At 38.7% G+C, this 27,103-nt stretch overlaps 1 protein-coding gene across 3 annotated transcripts in view; it reads right to left on the bottom strand.

Annotated features, from left to right (window-relative positions):
- Window positions 1-21,797: 21,797 nt before the first annotated feature.
- LOC122799567 (catechol O-methyltransferase-like) overlaps window positions 21,798-27,103 on the bottom strand; it is a 287,182-nt gene continuing 281,876 nt past the window's right edge. For all 3 annotated transcript variants that reach the window (XM_044068702.1, XM_044068703.1, XM_044068701.1), the window contains exon 5: window positions 21,798-23,305. In XM_044068702.1, the coding sequence (XP_043924637.1) occupies window positions 23,123-23,305 (183 nt within the window). In that variant the 3' untranslated portion in view covers window positions 21,798-23,122. The remainder of the gene's footprint in view (window positions 23,306-27,103) is intronic.

Raw genomic sequence — 27,103 nt, 5'->3', positions numbered from 1 at the left:
ATACTGGTGGAGGTGGTGGGGATGGTGGGTGTGTCCACTTTACCTGGGTGGAGTGTACAGTTTATTGAGGACCAAAATCGATTAGGACTGTGGTGGAAGGAGTTTAGGGTGCTCTGATAGTAATGGACTTTATCTGTTTTTATTTGTTGTCTGACCTTATTGCGTAGTTCAAGGAATGTTTGCCTAGCAGAGGGGGATTTTGTTAGGCGCCAGTGATCCCAGACTTTGTCTCTGATTTTCATTAGACCTTGGGTGTTTTTTTTTGGAACCAGGGGGAGTTTTTAGATTTTACTCTGGTGTATCTTAGGGGAGCATGGGTGTTTAAAATGTTACGGAAGTTACTATTGAAGAAGTGGACAGTTTCATCTAGATTGAGGTACTTTACTGGTGTCCAGTTACAGTTCTGGAGAGAGAGGATGAAGGAGTGGGGATTGAATTTTGCTTTGTTATGGATCTGTCTATAAATTATGGGATTTTTCACTGTTAACATGGTGTTTTAGGAGGAATGTGGAGGAGTGGTCACTGAGGCTGTCAGGCAGACAGTTATTTTGGAATGAGGATCCTTGTTAACTAGTATCCAATCGAGGATGGTATGTTTGCTGAGGTTTTTATTTATACAGGTAGGTGAGTGTATTAGTTGAGATAAACTATGTAGGTTTGGGTGTATGGCTGGGTGGTCCTTAGTACAGGATAGCCAGTTGATATTAAAGTCACCAAGGATGATAGTTTCATGGAGTAGAGAAAGATTAGCCCAGTTCAGGAGGTTTTCTAAGGGTGGTATATGTTGGCCCAGAGGGAAGCAGCAACCAATGATGTTGATATTTTTATTTGGATTTAGTTTGAGGCTGGCATACAAGATTTCTTCATTTCTGATCAGGGGAAATGTTTAGTTGAGAATCTGGATGTTGAGGTGGCATTTAAACATAATTGCTATATCGCCCCCTTTCTTGAATGGTCTATCTGCACGGAGGATGCTGTAGCCAGAGGGGAGTATTTCCTCACTTCTGATGTGAGGTTTGAGCCAGGTTTCTGCTAGGATGAGAATATCAGGGGAGTATAGTTTTATGGTGGCATGTAGGTCTTGGGTTTTGTTACTTATGCTTCTAATGTTTAGACATAAGAGGTCGTCAGATTTTTTTTTTTGTTGGCAGTGATTAGGGAGTAGGGGGAGGTGTTTTGAGGGGAGTTTGAGGTGGGGTTTGAGATGGTGGACCAAGATTTGGGTGGATGTCTCCACTGAGGGTTATTTCAGAAAGGGAAGCAAATATTAGTTTTGCACAGATTGTATGGAACCTGTCGTATTTTAGGGATATTTTTTTGTTTAAATGTTGTGGATATTTGGTATTTGAGCGGGTGTATAGGGATGTAGTTTTTGTTGGCCAGGGAAGTGTAGTTGTAGAGAGGGAGTTGGTGTGAAGTTGCTGTGAGGGTGCAGTGGGACTGTTGGGGAGTGTCTATGCTGTGGTCCTGGTATGAAGTTAAGTGAGCAAGAAGAGTGAGGGTAAGAATTGAGATCACATTAGTTAATAGCATGACTATGTTAGACTAAATGAGTGGTAAGTCAAAGGAGGGTGTTGTATGGGGGAGGAGTTAAACCCCCAAGCAAAGGTATACAAGGTAAGTGGATTATCTTTTGATAGTCTAAGTGTAGGATCCTTTTTACAGGGATTACTGTTAAGGAAGGGCAGGAAAAGTAGATGAGAGGGGCAATTTAGAAGCAGGGGCAGGAAAAGTAGATGAGAGGGGCAATTTAGAAGCAGGGAGAGGGGAATCAAGAATCTAGCACTGGCCAGATCGAGTGCACACTACCCTGATTAAATATACTGTTACAGTTGTAGATAAATCACAACATAAGCTTTCTTTTTTACCTTTTCTTTGGAAAGGGTTAGGAGATAGCAGTGTGGTGGAAACACTCAGAGGCAAATAGTCCACAGGTCTTGGGTGGGCAGGGGTCAGCTAATTCAAGCAGCTGAGCTGAGACAGACTGTTAGGGAGAGAACAGGTGAAACAGAGGTTAGGAGTCTAGCTAGGGTAGGGAAGAAGAGAATTACAGTACAGCTATAGTGCAATAAAATATACTGTGGATAGAAGCAACAAACTAGTTATTTCATGCATTTAGTTCTCAGTCAAACAAGTTCTGTAGGTATCACACTAGCAATTATGCAGGAAGTCAGAGCAACTGCATAGTAACGTATATATTAGGTGAACAACTGTTGCTTATGGCAGAAAGTTACAACCGTCTGAACAGGAATTTAGTGTTCTTCCTTAACAAATGGTAAGGTATCTAATGCATGTGCATCTAATTGCTTGAGAACGTCTATCGCAAAACTAGTAACTGCCGAGGATCTTGTTCTTAGGATGCACACCTAACTTCTGCAATGGTTCAATTCACAATTATTATACATTTAGCTATGAACCACATATCTAGCAGTCAAAAACACGTGCTGTACACTAAAATATGGCTAACTGGCTACTACAAACTATGACTGTAACAGGTTACTATAAAAATATGATTTAACTGGTTACTAGTCCACTGTAAGCCATATAGAAGCTAATGTCACACTACACAATTGAGCAGAATGCAGACACTGATACAAGCAGTAAAAGAACTTACATGGAAAGGGATGTGCACTCGATTGGAATGCCATTTGAAAATGGTGCCTGGAGTGGAGTATATGTAAGCTTTGTTGGGGAGAGGCTATGGTATTGCCAAATTATACAAGGATTTTAAACCCCCAAGCAAAGGTATATAAGCTAAGTGGATTATATTGTGATAGTCTAAGTGTAGGATTCCTTTTACAGGGATTACTGTTAAGGAAGGGCAGGAAAAGTAGATGAGAGGGGCAATTTAGAAGCAGGGGCAGGAAAAGTAGATGAGAGGGGCAATTTAGAAGCAGGGGCAGGAAAAGTAGATGAGAGGGGCAATTTAGAAGCAGGGATAGGGGGATCTAGAATCTAGCACTGGCCCGATCGAGTGCACACTACACTGATTAAATATACTGTTACAGTTGTACATAAATCACAATGTACACAAACGGCTATTGTAAGAAAAAAAATAACATTAGACAATATCCTAAATACTGCACTGGCAACAAGTGCAAGAGATACCTATGAAATGCAACAAAATATAAGTTGGTATGTACTTAATAAGGTCTACCAGTCATATCACTAGACTAGCATGTCTTCAGTTTGTCAAGACACCATATAATGCCCATGAGTGTTAGAATGAAAGAAAAATATTGTAGAAAATGCCATAATAATGGCCATAGTAAATACGTGCAGAGTGGTAAAGAGTGCAGTTGATAAAAATGATTTATAAAAATATATGCAGGGTACCTCTCAACTTGTTTGCTCAAGAACTCTGGACAAAGCCAAAATAATGATAGGGCAAAGACCCAAAATCAGGAACAATTTCAAATATTACTAATTGCTGACTAGAGCTATTATATAGGCACATGATTAAAAAATTTGCATCAATATGCATTTTTTTCAAAAATAAGTTGCACGAAACTTTAATGTCTGGCTTTATTGAGTGGCTGTAATCTGCAGTGATTTAGCTGAAATTCAAAATGTTTTCAAGAGACAGGGCACAAATGTGGCAAAATCACGGATACCCTATAAATGTGAGGACAACCAATCAACAAAATCAAGAGTACTCTGTAAAATTAGGTACAGTTGAGCAGTATGACTAAGGTACATGAAGTGATTGATTCTGACTCATAATAAAGAAGCAGTAAAGAAGTGCTCATCTTTTGAAAGAAAATGGCAAGGCTGAAGATGTTTGCAAAATTGTATAAATCATCCAACAACGAGCAGGGTAAAATTAATAATGGAACTAGATACACAAGGTAGGACTGCCTATAATTTCTGTTACTAACTAAAAAAAAATGTTTTCAAGGATACTGTTGAAAGAAACACCAGTGAGAATGGAAGGTGAAACATTGTCCCCGAAGATAAAATCAGTGTACCAGTGATGTCAGATAACAGAGCTATTATGTCAGTATGTGATGAACTTGTGAGGACGAGCATGAGTTATCACAGAGAGAATTTGCAAAACTGAATTAAATTGGTATTCCATCAATACAGGGTTACTGTAAAATGGTTATAACAAGGCTACAACCAAAACCACCTGCCAGGAGTATTGCAGATACAAAACCTGCATTAGAGGATCCTATAAAAGGTCTGAAGACAAAGACTGAGTCAAATATAATACAAATCCATAACTTCACAACATTCATACAGTCCCATATGCAGTCAAGTCTCAGCCAGAAACAGAGCTACAAAAGCTCAAAACCATAGGATTGAAATGAAATGTGTGGGCCACCCATCAATGCATGTAATCACACCGGAAAACAAGATACATGCACATCTAAGGGCATTTTTAGAGTTACCACAAATTTAATATTTCAAACTGTGCTGTATTTATTACCATGCCTAGGAGATATTTCTGTAATGCCAACAATGAAAATCATTTCATAATCTTTGACTTATAATGAAAGGGTGGAATTATAAGATCTTGAATTCTAAAGCATGATTCCAGTACAACCATTTTGTTTTCAATGAGGCAGCTACTACAGCCATTTGATAGAAGTCATTGGACCATTTACAATAAAATATACTGAGTGTTTTTACTTGTATTGGTGTCCAAGTTATATTACATGTTTTGTAATAACAATGTGCATTAAGGTTTGTTAAATACAAACAAAGCTGAGGAGCCAAATTATTACAGAAGTTTTGTGCTAGTCTAATTCAATCATACAGAGAAAGTTAACCGCACTATTAGGTAGAAGTAAACAAAAAACATTTTATACATAGTATGGGCCAGATGCAAGCAATTCTTTTTATACATCTATTATTTACTAAGTGACAGGATGAGAGGTTTATACTGCATTCAACTTTCAAATATGAGAAACATGTTGAATAAATTATGTTAAATGTTTATTCTTAAAATTGCTGTTGACATGTAGGCTACAGTTTTTTGAAAAGAAAGTTGCATATAAAATATCATAAATTTCATGGCATAAACTACAGGTATTTATGTTGAAGGTTTAAACAGTTTTAAACACTGTACACTAAATACTTTATTAGTATAACAATAATATATTTTGCTTTGAAATTACACAGTGGAATTAAAATAAGGATCTAGAAAAAGTTACTGTATTGGCCACATTCAAGCGAGCCTGAAAAGTGTTTTCTTTTTCTTTATGTTAGCTAGTACATGCAGCCTGCAAGTAAATGTTAAGAAAGAAATAGCGGTTAGCATTTCAAATTTACCTGTCAATACGTCAAGAAACTAGGTAAAATATTCCTGAAAATAATTATTCTTAAAATTGATGTTGATATGTGGGATACAGTTTTCAGAGTGACTTTAGTTACCCATGAATTGATTATTAAAACGAAGAGGTATGAAAGCCAAATAATGACAAATTGGAAGAATAACACTCAGATACGCATTGGCAGGAAGTCACTGCAGATCACTCGGTTTAATTTCTCTAAGTCTTTTGACAGGAATAGACCCCCATCCATAAGTCATGTATCATTAAAGTTCATGCAGTTAGTATTGTTTCAGTCTTTGATGTTACTTAAAAGTGCTCTTCATAGCACCCACAATGTGTCCAGAAGTGACTCCTTCTGCAATTCATATGGAGATACATGTATCGGTAACATATCTAAATTCTTTTTTATGAGATCCATTCCTTCTCCTACTATTAGAACTGTCTGCCTATCCTTCCTCCACATTGCCTTCATTTCTGCCTACAAATCCTGGTATTTTATGACTTCATGTCTCTCTGTACATAAGACACTGTAAAAATTGGGTATAACAATTTCAATGATCAATGCTACTCTTGTCTTTTCATGACCTGCTTTATCTGGTTTACTTCCATCTATTTTTTGAACTGTTGGTAATGGGTAATCCCATGTGATACAACTTCATCATTCTCTAGAATGCTTTGTGGTTCATGTTTCCAATGCTTCTCAGCTACTTCAATATTGTAAATTTTGCACAATTTACCATGCAACAGGCTTGCCACATTATTATGCCTTTCAATACACAGACCCTCTGCCATTAGTGTATCACACCTGGCAACATGATGTGTGACTGTTTCCAGTTCTGTTTTACAGAACCTGCATTTGTCTGGTTCTCCAGCATGTTCAATGGACTTTCTAAACCAATCTATACATTGTCCACTATCCTGGGCTGCTAATATTAACCTTTCTTTTGGTTTAAATTTACATTTTCTTAACCATTCTTTTGTCAGATCCTGATCGACACAAGGTTGGTTCCAGGAGTTTTCTGCACTTGCAAATGCATTTATGCCTTGTCCACATTTCTTGCCCTCTCTTCTGATCCTTCTTATATTCTTTCTTTTGTTTTTTGGCACATTCAGTTGTTGCCTGATTTTTCTCAACTTCTGGTTTGGTTTCCATTCCCAATTAACACTGATATGCTTCTGCTAAACAAAGCAGGGAAGTCATATTAGATTTGTTCTCTTCATGTTTAAAAACGTTCACTATGTTTGAATCTGGTGGTCAGCAGATATGTATGCATCCCATACCTCCTTCAGAACAAGGAGTATATAATATTGGGATACATCGATTTCTATATATGATTTCATGGGTCTATATTATATCCTCGAACGCTTAAAAAAGCGAACGCTGATTGATCAAACTTATTTTCACGAAACTGCAAAATATCGAAGCAGCAGAAACTCAAATTTTTTCCTAGGGAAAGAATTTGGTTGTCCGTTTCTGTTGTTTTGGTATTTTCAGTGTTATGGTGGAAAGTTACCGGTCGGATTCAGGTAAGTGTGCGATTGTGTGGATGTGAGTGTTAGGGTGATTTAGGTGAGTTAGGGCTAGGACTCGGGTTAAGTGTGTGTGCGATTGAGTGGACATGAGGGTTAGGGTGGATTTAAGTGAGTTAGGGTTAGGGAGCGGGTGAGGTGAGTGTGCGATAGTGACGGACCTTAGGGTTAGGGTTTGGGTTAACGCAAGTGGGTAGTTAGTGGTGTGTGCATAGTTTAGTGTAGGGTTAGGTATCAGATTTTAGGTGTATGTGTGTGGATTTCTGTTTTTATGGTGTGCTTGTGTTGTGTGTATGTGTTTTGGATCAGCGATTTTTTTCCCTGTGAAAAAAATTGCTGATCTGACAGTTCGAGATTGTAAGCTTTCTCTTAAATCAGGTTGATCAATCAGCGTTCGCTTTTTTAAGCGTTCGATGATATAATATAGACCCGATTTCATAAGCATGATGCCATTTTTCTTGTTTTCATGTCCAACTGATCCAATACATTTTGGGGCATGTCAATCACCCCAAAACTGTAAGTTAGAACAGGAAGAGCAATTATAGCTTGGACTTTGTTCCTAGATGTCAGGGCTGTTTTCAGCATTAATTTTTCCTTCCTGAGTTTTACTCAAGTTTGTTTATCTTTTAGTGTGGATCCTTCATCAGTTCCAAAATATTTATACACTCCATTCTGCTCAAGTTCCTTTATATGAAATTCTTGTCAAAGACTGATATTTTCTTGGTACTGCAGCTTTTGTGCTTTAAATGTTGCTTTTGCACATTTATCAGGACCAAGTGACATCCTTTCATCATCTGAGAAAATGCTGACCACTTCTAGTTATGCTTTCAGCTCCTCATCTGATGAACTATACAGTTTTAAATCATCACTGAAAGAAGATGAGAAGTCTTTACACTTTGTTGTTGTCTGGGAATTGCAACCATGACCTAATATGTTAAGTAGACAGCTTAATAAGTTAAGGGCAAGACAAAAGAGCAGCTGTGACAAAGGAGTCACCCTGGAATATCCACCTTTGAATTTTTATCTTCTTCTTCTTTCGGCTTTTCCTGGTTAGGGGTTGCCATAGTGGATCACAATTTATCCTTTATCATAGCTTAGATGCATTTATTTTTGCCACTGTTTCATGGTCACTGCAATGTAATTGAGCAATGTATGGTGTTTCTTATACATCTGTAAGCACTCCTTTATCCACGAGTGTGGGATGCTGTCAAATGTTTTTTTATAATCTATCCATGCCACACTTAGATTCTTTCCCTTTTTACAATTCTGCATAATGACTTTATATAACAACAAATGATCCTTTGTTCCATATGACTTTCTTTTGTTACCATTTTGCTATTGCCATAATTGAATGTTCTTCTAAATGACTATAAATTCTGACAGGACCAATTCAAGTATTTAGTTTATACATCATTGGAAGGCAAGTTGCAGCCACGGTGGTGCAGCGGTTAGCATTGCCGCCTCACAGCAAGAGGATCTCCGGTTCAATTCTCAGCTGGGTTGCCTTCTGTGTGGAGTCTGCATGCCCTCCCTGTGGTCACGTGGGTTTCCTCTGGGTGCTCCGGTTTCCTCCCACATCCCAAAGACATGCTGTAGGTGGATTGGACACTCCAAATTGGCCCTAGGTGTGAGTGTGTGCATGCATGTGCCTTCTGTGGAAGGTTGGGCACCGGGCTGGCACCTCGGCACCGTAAAACTCCACTGCCAATCATGAGCAGACAGGTGATCTGCTGTGGTGACCCCTAACCAGGAAAAAGCCGAAAGAAGAAGAAGATCATCATTGGAAGGCAAGTTATCGGTCTATAGGTATGAGGATAGTTTACAGGTTTACACGTAAGGAGGAGTATTGTTCTTCCTGTTGTCGATCAGGTTGATGTCTGTTAAGGGTGGGCATATAAGTAGTTCTTACTCAGGGCTAAATCTTCATTATATGGTTGAAGCAGATGCAGGTTTAAAGCTGGTAGAAAATTAAATTGTAAATGTGAGCTTAAGTAATGAAGAGATAATGGTCTTGATGCCAGAAGTTGGGTACTGCATCAGGACCTCTGACTGTTACTTCATCCCTTTTCATATCCTGTACATTTGAACTCCTTACTGTTTCTTTTACTTCTTCCATCCGCTCAGATATGCATTGACAGGAAGTCACTGCAGATCATGAGTAGGATATTACTGGTTTAGTAGAAGATAAGAGGCTTATTATTGAATAAATTTCTTTCCTTTTGTGTATGGTCTCTGGGAGGTGAAACATTGCAAGCTGTGATGCTCTAGTCATTGGAGGCAAACAGTATGATATTTTGAGGGTCCTGGATATACGTATGGTTTGATTTAGCCCTGTTAGGTAGCAAGAGATGTAGAGAAATGTGTCATCTGCGATGAACTGGGAGTGAAGCATAAAAGTAAATGCCAGTCATGTTTAGAGTACTTTATAGACAGGAATGCATCTTTGATGCCAATATTTAAAGAAGTGTAGTTGAAAAAAAGGAGAATACCCCCAAGCCTCAGTAGGTGCTGCTGATAGATTGTAGAGATAATTATATGAAGCAGATGCAGGATTATAGCTGGTAGAAAATGAAATTGTAAATGTGAGCGTAAGTAATGAAGAGATGATAGACTTGATGCTGGTCTCTTGTTTTAGTCTCAAATTTAAGCTGACAGCTCAACAGACTTAACACTGGATAAATAAATGAAGACTGATCCCACACTGCATACATTTTTTTTTTTTGCTACATCATTCATTTGGTTTTTAATGGGATTTGTTGCAGATCGAGAACAGGATTTAAGTGAACGAGTAGGATGAGCAGGTTTATAGGTTCATAGGTGTTTACTAGGCTAACGACCACAAGGGCCTTTTTAAGCCTAGCCATGCATTCCAAATCTCGGACAAGTTCTGATACCCTTGATAAGTGTAAGCATGAGCCTGGGAGATTAACCATTTCCAGGTTACCTCTGTTCATTAGAGAAATAGGTGCCAAACCAGGGATAAATTTCTGGTTTCCCATCTACTTGTCCAAGTTGCACTTGAATTGGTTTAGCTTCACATCGATGGGGAGCCTGTTCCATAGATGGGGTAGTCTCTGGGATACATACCTATCTCTCCAGCAGCTCCTATTTATATCACAGACAAGGTTTAAGTCTTTAGAATGGATAATTCTTATGCTGTTTGTTTTGTGGATATGCAGGAGGTCCATCAGAGTGGGGTCTGACAATGCCCTGTATTCCAGCCATAGATCTCCCCTCGAAAGCCTGTAGGAGACAGAATACAGGGATAGAGCCTTGAAGCGGTATGCATAGGACATATTACTTAAGCCCTATATTCTTTTAGTGAGGAACCTCTGTGGATGTTCCAGTCGTTGGATACGCCTGGTTAGGTACATACAAAAGGGGGCACTGTACTCAATGACAGGGCTGATGAATGCCAAAGTGGAACAATGACTTCCTTGGACTTAGATTCCATACCTTTGCTTATATGTTGTGCAACATAAAATGATTTCCTCACCACTGTAGACATGTGATGATCAAAGGCTAGATTACTAACTGTGTGTCTCCCTAAGTCCCTGACTACTGGGTAAACTCTAACGAGTGTGTTGTCAATATGATAGTTACCAGGGATGGAGGACTTCCCAAAGGATACTGTTATGCATTTCTTGGCATTTAGCTTTAGTCCATGGCTCTGACACCAGATGTTTGTCAGCCAGAGACTACTGCCATTGGCCTTGACTTCTGAGAAGTAAATGCCAAAAAGGAGCAGTCCAAGGACTGATCCCCGAGGGACTCCACTTGTGACTGGCCTCTTTGTGAAAGAGTCGAAAGTACACATCTAATGGAAATGTTACAGACTTTGTTTGCTTGTTGAAAGAGACCTTTTAATACTGAGGTATAGCAGCACTGCAGATACAAAGGGTATATAACAAACGGAGCATCTAACTTACTAAAAGCTATTGCCTATCCCATCTCCATCCTTATAAATAGAACAATTTTAGAAAGCAGAATCCCCTCCATTTGGAAAATATCCCACATCATCCCTCTACATAAAGGTGGGGCATCTACTGAACTCTCCAACTTTCGGCCTATTGCCTTACTGTCTCCAATAGCTAAGATAATGGAAAAATGCATACACAGACAACTACTTGACCACCTTCTCCAAAACAATCTACTTGCCAACTGCCAACATGATTTTAGGCCTTTCCATAGTACAACTGCCCTTCTATCCTTCTCTGACTCCATAAACAAAAATTGTAACAATAACACTTTTTCCTCTGCATTATTTATTGACCTTTCAAAAGCCTTTGATATCGTCAACCATAATATCCTTATAGACATTCTGAAAGCCCAATCTCTTGACTCACAAGCATTAAATTGGTTTAAATCATATCTAAAAACAGGCAACAAGCAGTATTGTGGGATAATAATCTTTCAAAATCCCTTCCCGTGAACACTGGAGTACCCCAAGGCTCTATTTTAGGACCTTTACTCTTCTCATTGTTTATTAATGACCTACATACCAAAATTCCTCAGGCCACCTGCATGCAATATGCAGATTACTCTACTTTAAATTTGTTCAGCTAAGTCCATAACCTCTCTCCAGTCTCTCACCCAAACAGTATTTAACAGTGTTGAAAATTGGTTTATGCAACACTGCCTCCTCCTGAACCCTAAGAAAACAAAGTTACTGTTCTTTGCTCCAACTCATAAGTCACCTCAAATTCACTTTACAATATCCTCTAACAATGCAACTAACATATCCCCAGACACTTCTACCCATCTACTAGGAGTAACAATTGATAATAACCTTATTTTTGATGACCACATTAACTTTACTATCAAGTCAGTCAACAAAAAACTAGGCACTCTTTACAGAATCAAACCCTTCATTTCCCCTACAGCCAGAACAACTATTGCCCAGACCCACCTTATCTCTACCCTGTTCTACACTTCAGCAATATATACCAATCTATCAAAAATAACCTTACCAAACTTTCCACTAGTTACAATAACATAGCCAGATTTGCCACTGGCACCACCTTTAGAGCTCACCACGGTCTTAACCTAAAACAACTAGGATGGCTAGAACTGCAGAACCAACTACTTTATCAACAAATTGTTATCACCCAAAAAATCCTTTACCACCCTAAAAATACTCCTATCCTCACTAACCTGATCTCACCCTACAAAAATCTTGCTATACTATGCTCAGCCTCTAGTTTCCACTACTAAATCAAATAACAAGGCTGGAGACTCACTTTTCACCAACACAGTTGGTAAAATCTGGAATCAGCTTCCTACTGAACTTTCCTCCCTTGCTTCCACTATTATTTTTAAAAAGCATCTGAAAGAATATCTTACAACTCACTGGCTGTGTCCCTGCTCTAACCCAGACTGATATTTACACCTCCAGCTCTCTCTATACTTCTCTACTCTTCTGTTTTACCTCACCTTTCTGTAGTACTAAAAAAAAAAAAAAAAAAAAATTTATGTTTTAGGTTCCCTTTATTTAATCTTAGTTTTAAACTACTAAGTTACTCTGTAAAACTTTTGTTCTCACCTATGTAGCTAATGTATTGTTATTCACTTGGCTATTTTACTATATATTGTATTAAATTTTTTTGTCACCGATGATGGTTGGAGCTTTTTTCCCCGGGCCTCTACTGAAAATGGACATATATCCAGTTAGACTAGTCCGGTCAACAAATGTAAAATAAAATAAAAATAAATAAATACACCATGACCCAGCTAGAATTCTCTTAATTTGTGGCTAATATACTTTTCATTGAGGATGTACTTAGTTGAGAAGATTCCAACATTTAAGATCTTGCATAGTTGCAGCATCCCAAAAAGTACCAAAGGAAGGAAGCTCCGAAAAAACGGTTCCTTCCTTTGGTTTTTCTGGTGTTTGGTGTGACTGATTCCAAAAAGTACACATAATCCAACACTAACTAACTCCTTATAAACAAACATTTGAAATATCTTAAGTAATGGTAACAGTTATGAAACTCAATATTAAATGCTATCCAGAATTTGTGAGCAGGAATGGATTATTATTGCATCATTCTGGAAACCAAGCTAAGCTTCTGTTGTTACAATGCATTGAAAGTGGAAATCTGAATGGAAAGAGTACAGGAGAAGTCACCATCTTGACTCATCTTCAATTAAGATATGCTAATTTTCATTAAATCAATCCCTTTATGTATATAAACATTAGTAGACACCATGGGTTTTGCCAGCCTTCATGACAGGTTTATCACATGACTCAGTTTCCATGCTACCTGACCATGCACCTTAACCCTGCCATTGTAGGTCACATGATTGAGGTAATATTTTAGCAATACAGAAATATACACTTACAATGAAATGCATTGCAAAACAAAATAACTGGTCAGCACTAACAATTTCTACAAAATCTAGGGCAGTAAGAAGTATTTAATTTTTTCGACTTGCGTAATGTTCTAATATTCCCAATTTCCCATTGCTGTCAATTAAACAGATTCAGCAAACCAAGTATGAACAAATACTCATGGCTGCTTTAAATTCTTTATAAAAAAAAGAAAAAAACAAAAGCTTATGAAGCCAGTGACTGTTCATGTCAGCACAGAAACTAAATGGGATGAGTTAGCAGTAGTAAATGTAACAAAGTATTAAATTAGAGCTGCACGGCCCAAATAATTGTGGTCACCCTATTTACACTAAAACAGCCTGGTGGGGCCAACAGACTACAGACAGTGTGAACTGAAACAGAAATCAAAAAAGGAATAGCTTGAGAGCAGAGAAGGTCTTTAAGAGAGTTTGAGCCCTTCATGTTATGTCTCTTGGTAAGTGAACTAATGAGCTATAACAAATAAAAAAAAAATAACTTTCAAAGCATGCTTCTTCTCCAGTAATGATTCTCCAAGGAGCTTTAGTCAGATAAGCAATTTCAAACAACTTCATCAGATCCAGTAAAATCCATGGATTGTACTAGATTTGATGAAGATCAGCTCCAGTACAATCCATGGATTATACTGGATCCAATGAAGTCATTTGATGAAAGCGTTTATCCAAATAAAACTCTTTGGAGAAACATTACTTGAGAAACATTCTTTTAAACTTGATTTTTTTATTAGTTATAACTCATTAACTCAGCTCAGAACTCGTGCTCAGACATTGCCTAGTTAAATGTTAAAAAACAAAGCAGCAAAAGCCAAAGAAACCAAATCCACAGCCAAGGAAGTAGGAAACAACACCTTGTTAAATCTTGTAGAGAATGTCCTTTAATAAACACAATTCACGAAGAAAATAACACGAGCGCTTTCGCTCAGGCAGTCCTGAGCTTTTTCAAGTAATACAAATATCTCATTCACCAGTGCATCTTAAATATTGTGGTAATCAAGGTCGATTGAAACTACATGTTAATAAAAATTGATCAGTGAATTAAAGGTACATACCAGAAAGTTACTTTGAGAATGAATATAAAATATGTTACAAAACTGGCTTATGAATAAACACACTTTCTAAGCTAAAAATTAAAATAGTAAATGCATTTCATAAATTAAATAAGTTGCATAAGGCTGGAAAATAAAAAAATATATATATATTATCCAAATTGTAGTCTATGTAGCATAACAAATAGTAAAAAGATTTAAACATCTGGGAATTAGTGCTCCCAGTATATCTAGAATAAAAAAGTACATGTTTAAAAACATCAAAATCTTTCTTCATATTTAAAATCTATTGGAGTGAGTTCTAAGAATTGATATCATGCTGCTAAAAAACAACATTAATGTATGATCTACTGATAATGGACACTTGAAAGAGAGAAAAAAATAAGAAATTAAAATTGAAAAATGGTGGTGGTGGGGGAAGTGGGGGAAGTTGGCACATAAGACACCATAGGAAATGGATGCCCACTAAAATGGCTAAGTCCAAAGGTAAGTCAGCAGGACAGGAACTATAACCTAGCTCTTCTTAACTTCAGAACTTGTTTGATGCTAATGGTCCCATTGAGCCCAGGTGGTCTTCCTGCATCCAACCTTAGCTGCCATAGTAGTTCGCAGTAACCTAAAGTTGATTCCCAATCGCATCCCCTTGCATCTGGTTCAACTTGTTCTAGTACTGTGAATTTGATGTTCAGCCCTGGGCAAGAAAGAGAATGCTTGTAAAAGGCATTGGTTTCCTTCTTTTTAGCCATGTCATAGAGATGTTCATAGATCCGTTTTCTAAGTTCCCTCTCGGTCTTCCCCATGTAGAAACTTTGACATGTGGTACAGAGACCCAGGTATACAACCCCTTTGGTGGCACACGTGTAGAAACCTGTAGGGTGTACTTTGAAATACCTGGAGGGGATGTAGAGGGATGATTCATTTGATATGGCTTGACATTGTGTGCAAGAGCCACATCTATATGTACCTAATCTTGGTTGTTTCACTTTTTTCTTACTGCCGTGCTTTCTTTCAAAAATTTCTTTGAAATTTACACCTCTTTTTCTGATAAAGCTTGGTTTGAGGGGTATAAAGTCCTTCAAATCTTCAAAAAGAGCTAGGACCAGCCAATGGTGCGTTATGATTTCCTCCACTTCCTTAGAGTTGGAGGAATATGTGTATGCAAAGCTGTTCGTGTGGTGGACCAGTGTATTTGAAGCTGAGTTAATCAATGCTTCCGATCCTTTCCCCAAAATTGGTGGATATAGGGAATTCCTTAAAGAACTTACTTCACCAGCTAGGGTCTTGAATAGTTCCAAGGGGTAACCTCTTTCCAAGAATAATGTCTGTAAAGTTTTTACCTCCAGTTCGAACTCTTACTGAGTGCTACATATTCTACTTGCTCTGATGAGCTGTCCCTTGATAATTCCTCTTTTTTGATATAGAGGGTGTGCGCTCTCGAAGTGTAAAAAGGAGTTAGAGAAGGTGGGTTTGCGGTGTAATCTAGAATGGAAAACATTCTGAGTGTAATCTTTGTACAAAGTGATATCTAAATAGTGAAGTTCATGTGAATCAACAGTGTGTGTGAATTGCAAAAAATGGGTGGTGGAGTTAATGTAGCTAAGAAACTGCCTCAGCTCATCCTCTGAACCAGTCCAGAGGATACAAATGTCGTCCAAATAACGTCTATAAAAGAGGATGTGGTGTTTCCAAGGTGGTGTGAGGACAAATGTATGCTCCCATTTATGTAGCACCACGTTAGCATAAAAAGAGGCGCATGATGCTCCCATGGCTACACCCTTACGTTGCCGGAACAATTCTCCATTGAAAAAAATGAAATTGTTCAATAAAACAATTTCCATCATCTCGATGAGTAAGTTGGACAACTTGTTAGTAATGGTGGTTTCTTGGGTAAGAAACTCACCAAACCATTCTAATCCTTCTTTGTGTGGAATGCTAGAGAAAAGATCCTTAATATCTATAGTAACCATTAGTAGGTCTGGTGAAAAACAGGAAGTAGGGATGTCACACAAAAAGTGCCAAGAATCTTTGCAAACGTGGCTGAGCAGAGGTGTAAATTCCTTGGTCATAAAATCAATAAATTTCCCCATAGGCTCAGTCACACCCCCTGCACCTGATACTATCGGTCTGAACCTTAAAGGGTGGGTACCTTTATGTGTCTTTGGGATCCCAAATATGACCGGTATCTTAATTTTCTCTAGATACAAGTAGTTGAAGACCTTCTCATTGATAACCTGTTGTAATAAGAGGCCCTTCAGATGGTAATTGATCTGTGCAAAAGCAATGTTAACCTCATTGCGTGATACTGTGTCGTATTGTTCATCGTCTTGAAGCATGGTGTAAATGTGTGCTTCATAATCCCCAGAATACATGAGCACTATACCTCCACCCTTGTCCAGTTTCATAATCCTGATATTCTCTTCTTGGAGATGTTTTATGAAATTGGTTTCTTGTTCAGATAAGTTCTGGTGGGACAAAAATTTCCTACTTTTAGATATTTCCCTAAAATCATTCTCCACCAATTTCTCAAAGAAAAGAATTATCGGATGAAGTGGTGGATTAAACAGACTAGTGCAGGTTAAATCCAAATCATGTGCTTTCAGGCCCTTAAATATCTGATTCAAATTCAAACCCCTGGTGAACAGCTTCAGCTCCACTAAAGCTTGCATCAAATTCATAGGTTTGGATGGAACAAACTGTAACCCCCGGGTGAACACATCAAATGCACATTCATCTAAATCCACATCCGTGTAGTTGTAAATAGCAAAATTGTCTTTTCTTAAAATAGTACAGTTGCCCTCTATGTTAGCAATGTGGTTAGTATCTGGATCAAATACTAAATTGGGTTCGCATAGAGGTCCATCTGTGGGTCTAGAGGCCTCAAACAAGGTAGGATCATTTAACGTCTGGTCATCCATGCCCTCGGTGCTTGTCTCTGCCCCCAAACCCCGGTCTTGCCGGGGTTCCGCTGAAAATCCTGATTATTATTACCCCTTCTTCCCTTCTCAGCTAATCTTTCACTTCTTCTAGGAAGTTCTTCTAATTCTTCTGGGATATCATCACCCCTTTCTACATGAATGGTAGATGTATTGGTGGAAACCCCTCTATTATGCCCATTAGGGGAAGGGTAGGCTAATCCAGCTCTGTAATCCACTAAATCTCTTTCTAACTTTCTTAACTTCCTGTTAAGAATCTTGTCGCAAAAAGTGTCAACATTATCAAATAATTTATCATAATCAGGTTTAAAAGCATTAAAATCTAAATCACTTGTTAGTTTGTTGTTCAAAACGTCTAAATCATTCATAAGCGTTTGTGCCTTAAGCTCATATTCACTAATCATTACGTTCAGCATATCCAAACCTGCCTTGTCAAAAATTTCACACAACTTAAAATAATAACTGGTACCATGTTGCACATTATTAGGGAATTTAAAAAACCTTTTGGAATACGTTAACTCTGACACACTCATTTAAGTAATCAATTTCTAGTTGTGTACTCCTTAAGGAATACAACTTATCTTTGAACAAGTCCATTGCCTGGTCAAAGTTAGAAAAATTGTTAGAGTTAACAGTACCTTTAGAAAATACAAAACGCTGACCAGCCCATTTTGTGAAATTAACATCCTTATTTCTATTTTCTGCTCTAGCATTGTTAGGTCCATTTGTTTTCGGTCGTGCACCTGCATCCGGTCTCCCGTTTGAATCCTGGCGTTGAATAACATTGTTCCTTCTTTACCCAGCGCTGGACACGTCAAAAGAAGATGAAAATGTTGTAATTCTTCCCTCGTCCGAGTCAGCAATAACTGGGATGGTGTTCTGTTTACTTTCTAAAGCGTGCTGTTGGTTGCACGCAATTCCCGATGAGGCAATAGTCGTTGGTCTAAGCAAACTTGTTAGTTCCTTAAGCGCAACCAATACTTGGTTGAATTCTGCTCTGCTCACAAGAGAGTCGTTCGTAGTAGCCTGCAGAATCTCCGGGGTTTCACCGGGATTAAAAGTTTCCTCCTCACTGGTCATGGTCCAAAGCAGCGAAAAAGTCAAAAAACAAAGCAGCAAAAGCCAAAGAAACCAAATCCACAGCCAAGGAAGTAGGACACAACACCTTGTTAAATCTTGTAGAGAATGTCCTTTAATAAACACAATTCATGAAGAAAATAACACAAGCGCTTTCGCTCAGGCAGTCCTGAGCTTTTTCAAGTAATACAAATATCTCATTCACCAGTGCTTCTTAAATATTGTGGTAATCAAGGTCTTGATTGAAACTACATGTTGTCAAAAATAGATCAGTGAATTAAAGGTACATACCAGAAAGTTACTTTGAGAATGAATATAAAATATGTTACAAAACTGGCTTATGAATAAACACACTTTCTAAGCTAAAAATTAAAATAGTAAATGCATTTCATTAATTAAATAAGTTGCATAAGGCTGTAAAATAAAAAATAGATATATATTATCCAAATTGTAGTCTATGCAGCATAACAAATAGTAAAAAGATTTAAACATCTGGGAATTAGTGCTCCCAGTATATCTAGAATAAAAAAGTACATGTTCAAAAACATCAAAATCTTTCTTCATAAAATCTATTGGAGTGAGTTCTAAGAATTGATATCATGCTGCTAAAAAACAACATTAATGTATGATCTATTGATAATGGACACTTGAAAGAGAGGAAAAAAATAAGAAATTAAAATTGAAATTGAAATTAAAATTGAAATGAGCCATACTCATGGCTGCTTTAAATTCTTTATAAAAAAAAAAGAAAAAACAAAAGCTTATGAAGCCAGTGACTGTTCATGTCAGCACAGAAACTAAATGGGATGAGTTAGCAGTAGTAAATGTAACAAAATATTAAATTAGAGCTACACGGCCCAAATAATTGTGGTCACCCTATTTACACTAAAACAGCCTGGTGGGGCCAACAGACTACAGACAGGGTGAACTGAAACAGAAATCAAAAAAGGAATAGCTTGAGAGCAGAGAAGGTATTTAAGAGAGTTTGAGCCCTTCATGTTATGTCTCTTGGTAAGTGAACTAATGAGCTATAACAAATAAAAAAAAATAACTTTCAAAGCATGCTTCTTCTCCAGTAATGATTCTCCAAGGAGCTTTAGTCAGATAAGCAATTTCAAACAACTTCATCAGATCCAGTAAAATCCATGGATTGTACTAGATTTGATGAAGATCAGCTCCAGTACAATCCATGGATTATACTGGATCCAATGAAGTCATTTGATGAAAGCGTTTATCCAAATAAAACTCTTTGGAGAAACATTACTTGAGAAACATTCTTTTAAACTTGATTTTTTTATTAGTTATAACTCATTAACTCAGCTCAGAACTCGTGCTCAGACATTGCCTAGTTAAATGTTGCCATGATTAAAATGTTATTAGTCTATAAACAATTCACACAAATTAAGGAGCTCAGAAAGCTTTATTTTTCCATACTGTAAGAAACTTGATTTTGTATTGAAGCAAATTTTAATCGAGGTAACACTCAGTCATAAGTGCTTTTTAGAACATTAATATATATGCTTTACTCTGATTAAGTGGCTTAGAGGGTATATAAATTGAGATTATAATTGTAGCCTATGAGATGCAACTGGAACCCTAAGCCTAATTGTTTTGTAGCAGTGTGAGCAGTTTCTTCTCTTGAAGTTCCTGTACTGAGTTACATATATGAAGCCAGCTATGACTGTGAAATTCACCCCGGGGATCACACCAGTCACCCCTGCTAGACAGGGGTCCAGGGAAGTAAATATTGTGGGAAGAAATATTCAGGGAATTGTTATGGCTAGGCTTGTACAGGCTCTAGGGCTGATAGCCTAGTACAAACCTATGAACCTATGAGACTTCATAGGGCACTACAAGCTGGTCATCTCCATACGATCTCTAAGTTTTGGCATACTTAAGTTATAGGGCCTCTTCATTGAGAATTGTGTCATATATTCATTTTGAGTCTTCTTTTCAGTGTTAGTGCTTGGAAAGTTGTTGCTGCTATGTGGCCTGTTACAAACAGGTCCTCAGTAAATATAAAAAAGTTATGTGAGAATCTATAAGAACTTGTCTTGCACCAGAGTCATATATTCTGTTCTTAAGACAGAGTTGCATTATTTTTCCACATACTTTTTTGGAGGTTGTGACTGTCACTTGGTTTCCACAGGAGCACATCCTTGGTAGTTAGTCTCTGATGAAGAACAATAGATAACATGGTCTTTTTGCAGGTGCAGCAAAAGGACCCCAAACTGAGAAGCCTGGCATGTGATCCAATATACTTTTGAGTGGTCCTGCCTTCAATCAGTGATGTTGTCTTTGGTGATACTTGTGTATAAAGGAGTCTTTCCATATTTTGCTGTTACGAAAAGTTCTATATCCAGACATAAGCAAAAAACAGCTTTACAAAAATTTCACAACACATATAGGCTACAGTAGAAGATGACATATATCAATAACTTGTGCCATTATCTTTTGTGGCAGTGCCTTTCAGAGTGTGTACACCCCCCCCCCAACAGCCTATTTGATATCCTGCTTGCTGCACCATTTCATTCTCCCTCATTCATTGCTACATCATTGCTGCAATATAAAGTCTAGCATGATCTATTAGCTAGATAGGATCTTTTAACTCTACAGAGTACTGGCTTTTCCCAGTGTCCTTATTCACTCCCTTAAGCAGATAACAGCTTTGCATGGTGATGGACCAAGAGGCAGTATGAGACTGGCGCTGGTTATTTTCTTACTGTTGCCTTACCACCCTCAGTACAGCATGCATGTGTAATGACCTGAATATAGGTGGCTGTGCACATAGCCCTTATCCCCATCTAGTGGCTGTGTCCTTCTATCCCCTCCCCATTAGTAATGGGATATAGGTGTCTGTGCACATAATCCTTATCAGAGTTTAATGACTATGCCCTATTATCCCCTACCTATAAGTATAACATATAATATGATGTGCACATCGCCCTTATCCCATTCAAATGGCTATGTCCTTCTATCCCCTCCCTGTTAGTACTTTGCACATAGTCCTTATCCCAGGATAATGCCTGGGCCCTTCTATCGCCTCACTATTAGTACTGGCAGTCATGCTACTTGGCTAAGTGCAGTGTGCATGCATTACTGCAGCCCATTGTTGTTACTTACCATCTCCCAAAAGAGCAGAACAAGCAGAGAGAGCTGCTCAGGCTCCTGACCAACCCAAACTTTAATGCCCAGGCTACTACCTACATCAAAGACTCCTGCAGCACAGGTCATCTCCCTGCATCTAAGTAAGTGGGCTGGCAAGACTCCATCCACTGACAAATAGACATGTTTGGTTGATTAATGAGGGGGTCCAAAATATAAGCATGTTATGTAAAATTTCCCCAGATAAACTCAAACGACAACAGTTCAGCTCCAGATAAGTGCACTGCAAGCTGTTTGCTGGCCTACAAAAAACAGAAATATTCATGTTTTCCTCGGGGTGCTTGTTTTCCTACAAATTTCACTGTTCCTAGGTTAATAATATCCATGAAACAGATGTCAGCACCATTTATCCTGCTATACTGAATTTTTTAACTTAAATGCAATAAAATAGAATAAACAAGTTTAGATAATAAAACTTTTATTGTGTAAATATGGTCATTTGTGGTAAGTTACAAAGCAGTGAACAGAAGAAAGCCTTATTACATCAGTAACATTAGCAAATGATAACACTGATAATTTTATTCTGCAAATAGTCATTATTTTTCCAATACATAGCACAGCCATAGTAAATACTTACTGCTAATGGGAACATAAGACTACATGAAAAAGCTAGCAAGACTTTAAAAATAGATCAGGGGTACTTTAAAAACATTAAGAAAAGATAGTGGATGGCTTTAAAAAAAGGAATAATATAATCCAGCCATCTGTAACAGGTGACTAGAATAAACTACTTATAAAACGTACTTATTAAAAAGCACATAAAATCTTGCATCCCAAATGAATGAATAAAGTCTTTACTTATAAATAGATCATACAGTAATTCACAAATGAGGCTGCAGACTTGCACCTTCCAATCTTTTTCTTTAAAGTTATTCATTTCATCTACCACTCATTCTCCTCATAATAAGCACAACTGCTGTAGTTGGTCAAGTCTGCTCCAAGGTTGACCACCCCTTCTCCACAAATCTGCTTCCAATGGACTGAGTTGTCATGGATATACAGCATGAAGGGGAGGGGCTCCACGGTGGACCACCCCTTCTTCATAAAAGTCTGTTTCCATTGGACTGAGTTATTGTGGATATGTAGCATGCAGTGGAGGGGGCTCTCAGAGAGCAGCACATTTAGTGGGGGATCCAAGATTTTGTACACAGAGGGTTGCAAATGCAGTAAGAAATATCCTTTTTTTTGCTTTCTGATAAGCATGGTTCTTGTCACCACAGTCAAAGCCCCTCCCCACAAACAAAAAAATAAACACATACAGTTTTTACCAACCCAGATCATGAAGAGAGGCAAGACATTTCATATGCATACTAATAAGCACCAGAAAACACAGTGATAAAATAACAGAACACACATGTTTTGATTACAGTTAATGCTCATAAAAACAATTCAGGACTTGAGGGAGTAGGGAGTAATGCCTGTAATTAAGTAACTCTATTCTACATGACACTGCATGAAGCATAGGTAACATTAGTTAACCTCATAGTTTGCCGTTCTGGTTAATCATATTCCATTTCTCATGACCATTAACTAAGGTATAAAATACAGACCCTGATTTTACTTTGTTATAAAAGAACACACTCATTCTTTAGTGACTGTCAGTTTCACATTTAAGTTATATTGTAGTGTTGAGTAAAGCAAAGGGCAAGAGAGTAAAACTCCTCATACCCTACACCACAACTAAAGGTAAAAACTGCACTTGGCATCAGTTTTGTTGCAGGCTCCTCTAGCCTTTAAAGACTGCTTTCTCCAGTCCATCTTCAATGTTCTTGTTGTATTCTATATGCGCAGGGTAATATGTGCATTCATAATTAGGGCTGTTACGAACATACTGGAGAAATTCCGGAGCACCAGGGCATATAACATTGTCAGCCAGTAATACTGTGCCTTTTCTCAGTAAACCATGTTCCTGAAAAAAAAAAAAAAAAAAAAGGCAAAAGACAAGAAATGACATGCAAACATTTTTCATTAGAGCCATAATTTAAGCCAAGATCCTTCAAAGAAAGTCTGTTTTACAGGTTAATGCCCAGTTAACTCAACGGTTCTTTACTGATAACAGCTTAAAGTACCACAGCATAAAAGTATAAAAAAAAAAACATTTTGTATTCTAATAATTGAAATAACTATAGAACCTTGATGAAATGCTTCATTATTGATTTAATTTTCACTTAAAACAATTCTGGTGGCTGGTTTAGCTGTTTTAATTTAAGACAGCAGACCTGATCAGTATATATACACTTGTATTATCCATATGTGTATATATACACTTGTATTAAAAGTGTAATTTACCTGTTGCATTTTAATGGGAATTTGGTTCTATGGTTGCATAGAAGCGACATAGTATTAGCATGATAAAATTTAACTACTACAATAGAGAGAAAGAGAGAGAGAGAAAACAGTTGTAGAACTGGCAAACACATCCCCTAGGGACCCAAATACAGGAACTCTGAGAATGGAACTTTCACTTGTAAAATCCGTCTTACAAGAACTCTCACCAGGATTTATGATTAAGGGCCAGTGAATGGGTGTGGTGTGTGACCCAAAGCAGTTATCTGTCATTCTACACAGCACCTCATACATACATTTGGATATGCATAGCAGACCTGATTTAATTTGCTTTGACTGCCAAACAACTATCTTGTGTTTTAATGCATGTGTGTAGCACAACTGCTGTGTAATTGCTGCATACTGGATGAATAAGTTGTGTAGCAGCAGTGCTGGGTGACTACTGCAGTCTCAGTACCCATGGCCGTACCCCATGTGCTTTCAGATGTACCTGGGTACAGGTAGATAGTAGCACAGGAACTGGCAGTATATTGTGTGTGCCTTAAACTGTCAACATACTCCTGGCATTTGTCTCAGGCACTGAGGCTGTTTCATGATTCGATCTGAGGACAGTCGTCATTGTTGAAAAGTCTCTGAGTAAGAGATGATGAATTACCATATAGGTGGCAGTACACTAAACACAGAAAGTGTGATAAGAGACTTAGGGACACAGGTGGACAGTGGTCTCACCTTCGATAACCACATCGCCACAACAGTCAGGAAATCCTTCTATATGGCACACCTCATCACGAAGGGCTTTTCATCCAGAAAAAAGGAGGTCATTGTCCCACTGTACTCATCCCTCATTAGACCCATTATAGAATACAACGCCCCATTTGGTATGTACCTCTCAAGACATCTGCAACAACTGGAAAGGCCTCAGAAATACCTCACTAAAAGAATCACAGGCCTAAAGCAGATGCCCTACGCTGACCGCCTTAAAAAACTCCAGCTATACTCGGTCACATATCGTCTACTCAGAGGCGATCTCTGCTTAACATACAAGGCCATGTCAAACCCAGAGCTGTTGGACATGCTACACTTAAAGAAATCCCAATCCCTCAGAGCTACACGCTCCAGGGATCTAAACCTTGTCATCACAATAAACAAAACATGCTGGAGGGATAGGTTCCTGACCCAGAGACTCCACAGACTTTGGAATAGATTGCCCATACATGTCAAGCAGAGTGCCTCTTTGGACCTCTTCAAGAGGAACCTTGACGATTGGATGGGAGAAAGGAAATTCACCCCAGGGATCAAGTCAGTCGCCCTGCTAGACAGGGGTCCAGGAAAGTAAATAATGTGGGAAGAAATAGCCAGGGAACTGTTATGGCTAGGCTTGTATAGGCCCTAGGGCTGATAGCCTAGTACCAACCTATGAACCTATAATCCCCTTTGGCAAAAACAAAGTGCCCACAAATTACCACATAGGTGGTAATCCATTAAGTACGAAAGAAGTAATTAGGGACCTGGGGACCCAAGTTGATAGCAATCTCTCATTTGACAACCACGTGGCCAAAGTGGTTAGAAAAACATTTTATATAGCCCACCTAATCATGAAGGGATTCACATCTAGATCAGGGGAGGTCATCGTGCCTCTTTACTCATCCCTCATCCGGCCCATAATTGAGTACAATGCCCCTTTTGGGATGTACCTTACCAGACACCTGCAGCAACTGGAAAGATCACAAAAGTACCTCACCAAGAGGATCAAAGGGCTCAAACAGATGCCATATGCTGCCTGGTTAAAGAAACTCCAGCTCTACTCAGTGGCATACCGCCTGCTCAGAGGGGATCTGTGCCTGACTTATAAAGCCATGTCCAACCCGGAATTAATGGACATGCTGCACCTCAGAAAAATCAAAATTATGTGGCTTACACCACCCCTTAGGATGAGAATACTACGCCCTTTTAGGGATTAGTTTACTATGCCTCTGTCTAGTAGTAACACAGAGATGACCCCCGGAGTAAACCTACGATCTCCCATCCACTCGTCGAGATTTCTCTTGAATAGAGTCAGTGAGGGGCACTGCCTAACATGGACTGGGATTCTGTTCCAGAGTGTAGGGAGCCTCTGGGTTATGAATCTGTCCCTCCAGCACGTCCTATTTATTTCTGTGTTGAGGTTTAAGTCACTTGTTCTCGTGGCTCTGATGGATTTGGATTTTCTGAGGTGGAGCATGTCCATTAATTCAGGATTGGACATGGCCTTGTACGTCAGGCACAGATCACCTCTGAGTAGGCGGTATGCGACTGAATAGAGCTGGAGTTTTTTCAGTCGGGCAGCATATGACATATGTTAAAGACCCTTTATCCTCTTGGTGAGGAACTTTTGGGGTCTTTCCAACTGCTGCAGGTGTCGGGTGAGATGCATCCCAAATGGGGCATTGTACTCAATCATTGGCCTGATAAGAGAAGAGTACAGGGGCACAATGACCTCTCTTGATCTAGATGTGAAACCCTTCATGATAAGGTGGGCAATATAGAAGGTCTTCCTAACCACTTTGGCAATGTGAGTGTCAAATGAGAGGTTACTGTCAACCTGGGTCCCTAGGTCCCTGATTACCTCTTCCGTACTTAATGGATTACCGCCTATGTGGTAATTTGTCGGTACCTTGTTTTTCCCAAAGGGTATGACTATACATTTTTTGGCGTTCAGCTTAAGGCCATGGCTCTGGCACCAATTATCCATTTCTATGAGGCCTCTCTGAAGGATGTTTGTGTCTGCTGGAGTATCAACTATGGCGCCCAGTTTGCAGTCATCTGCAAACTTTGTCAGCCACAATCCTCCTAAGTTTGCCTGTACTTCGGAAAAATAAATGCCGAACAAGAGGGGTCCCAGGACTGAGCCCTGTGGGACACCGCTTGTGACTGGCTTAGAGTCTGACATAGCTCCAGCAACTCTGACCCTGTGGGTTCTGTCCTTGAGCCAATTTGCAACCCATCTTGTGACATATGGGTTTACATTTAAGCTGGTGAGTTTGTCTATGATGCCCGACTGGGGTATTGTGTCAAAGGCTTTTGCAAGGTCAAGGTAGGCTGTGTGAACTGCCTTACCCTCATCAATGGCCTTTGTGACTGTTTCAAAAAAGTCAACCAAGTTCAAATGGCAGGATTCTGCCCTTGACAAAGCCAAATTGAGTAGGATCCAATGTCTGTAGGTCCCCAATGTCTTTGTTTATGAGTTCCATAATGATCCTCTCCATAGCTTTGCAGACCAAGCTCGTCAAGCTTATGGGGCGGTAATTTCCAGGGTCCGTAGAGGCACCGCCTTTGTGAAGTGGGACCACTGTTGCCGTACACCACTCTTTGGGTACGTATCCTGTAGTAAGGCTAAGATTAAACAGCAGCCTTATGTGTGGGTTTAGTTCCTCTTGGAGTT

The sequence above is a fragment of the Protopterus annectens genome, chromosome 4.part0 (assembly GCF_019279795.1).
Source record: "Protopterus annectens isolate FY-2018-M chromosome 4.part0, PAN1.0, whole genome shotgun sequence".
Lineage (NCBI taxonomy): Eukaryota > Metazoa > Chordata > Ceratodontiformes > Protopteridae > Protopterus > Protopterus annectens.
Note: the sequence above shows the minus strand (reverse complement) of the source record. Positions and strands in the feature narration are given on the sequence as shown.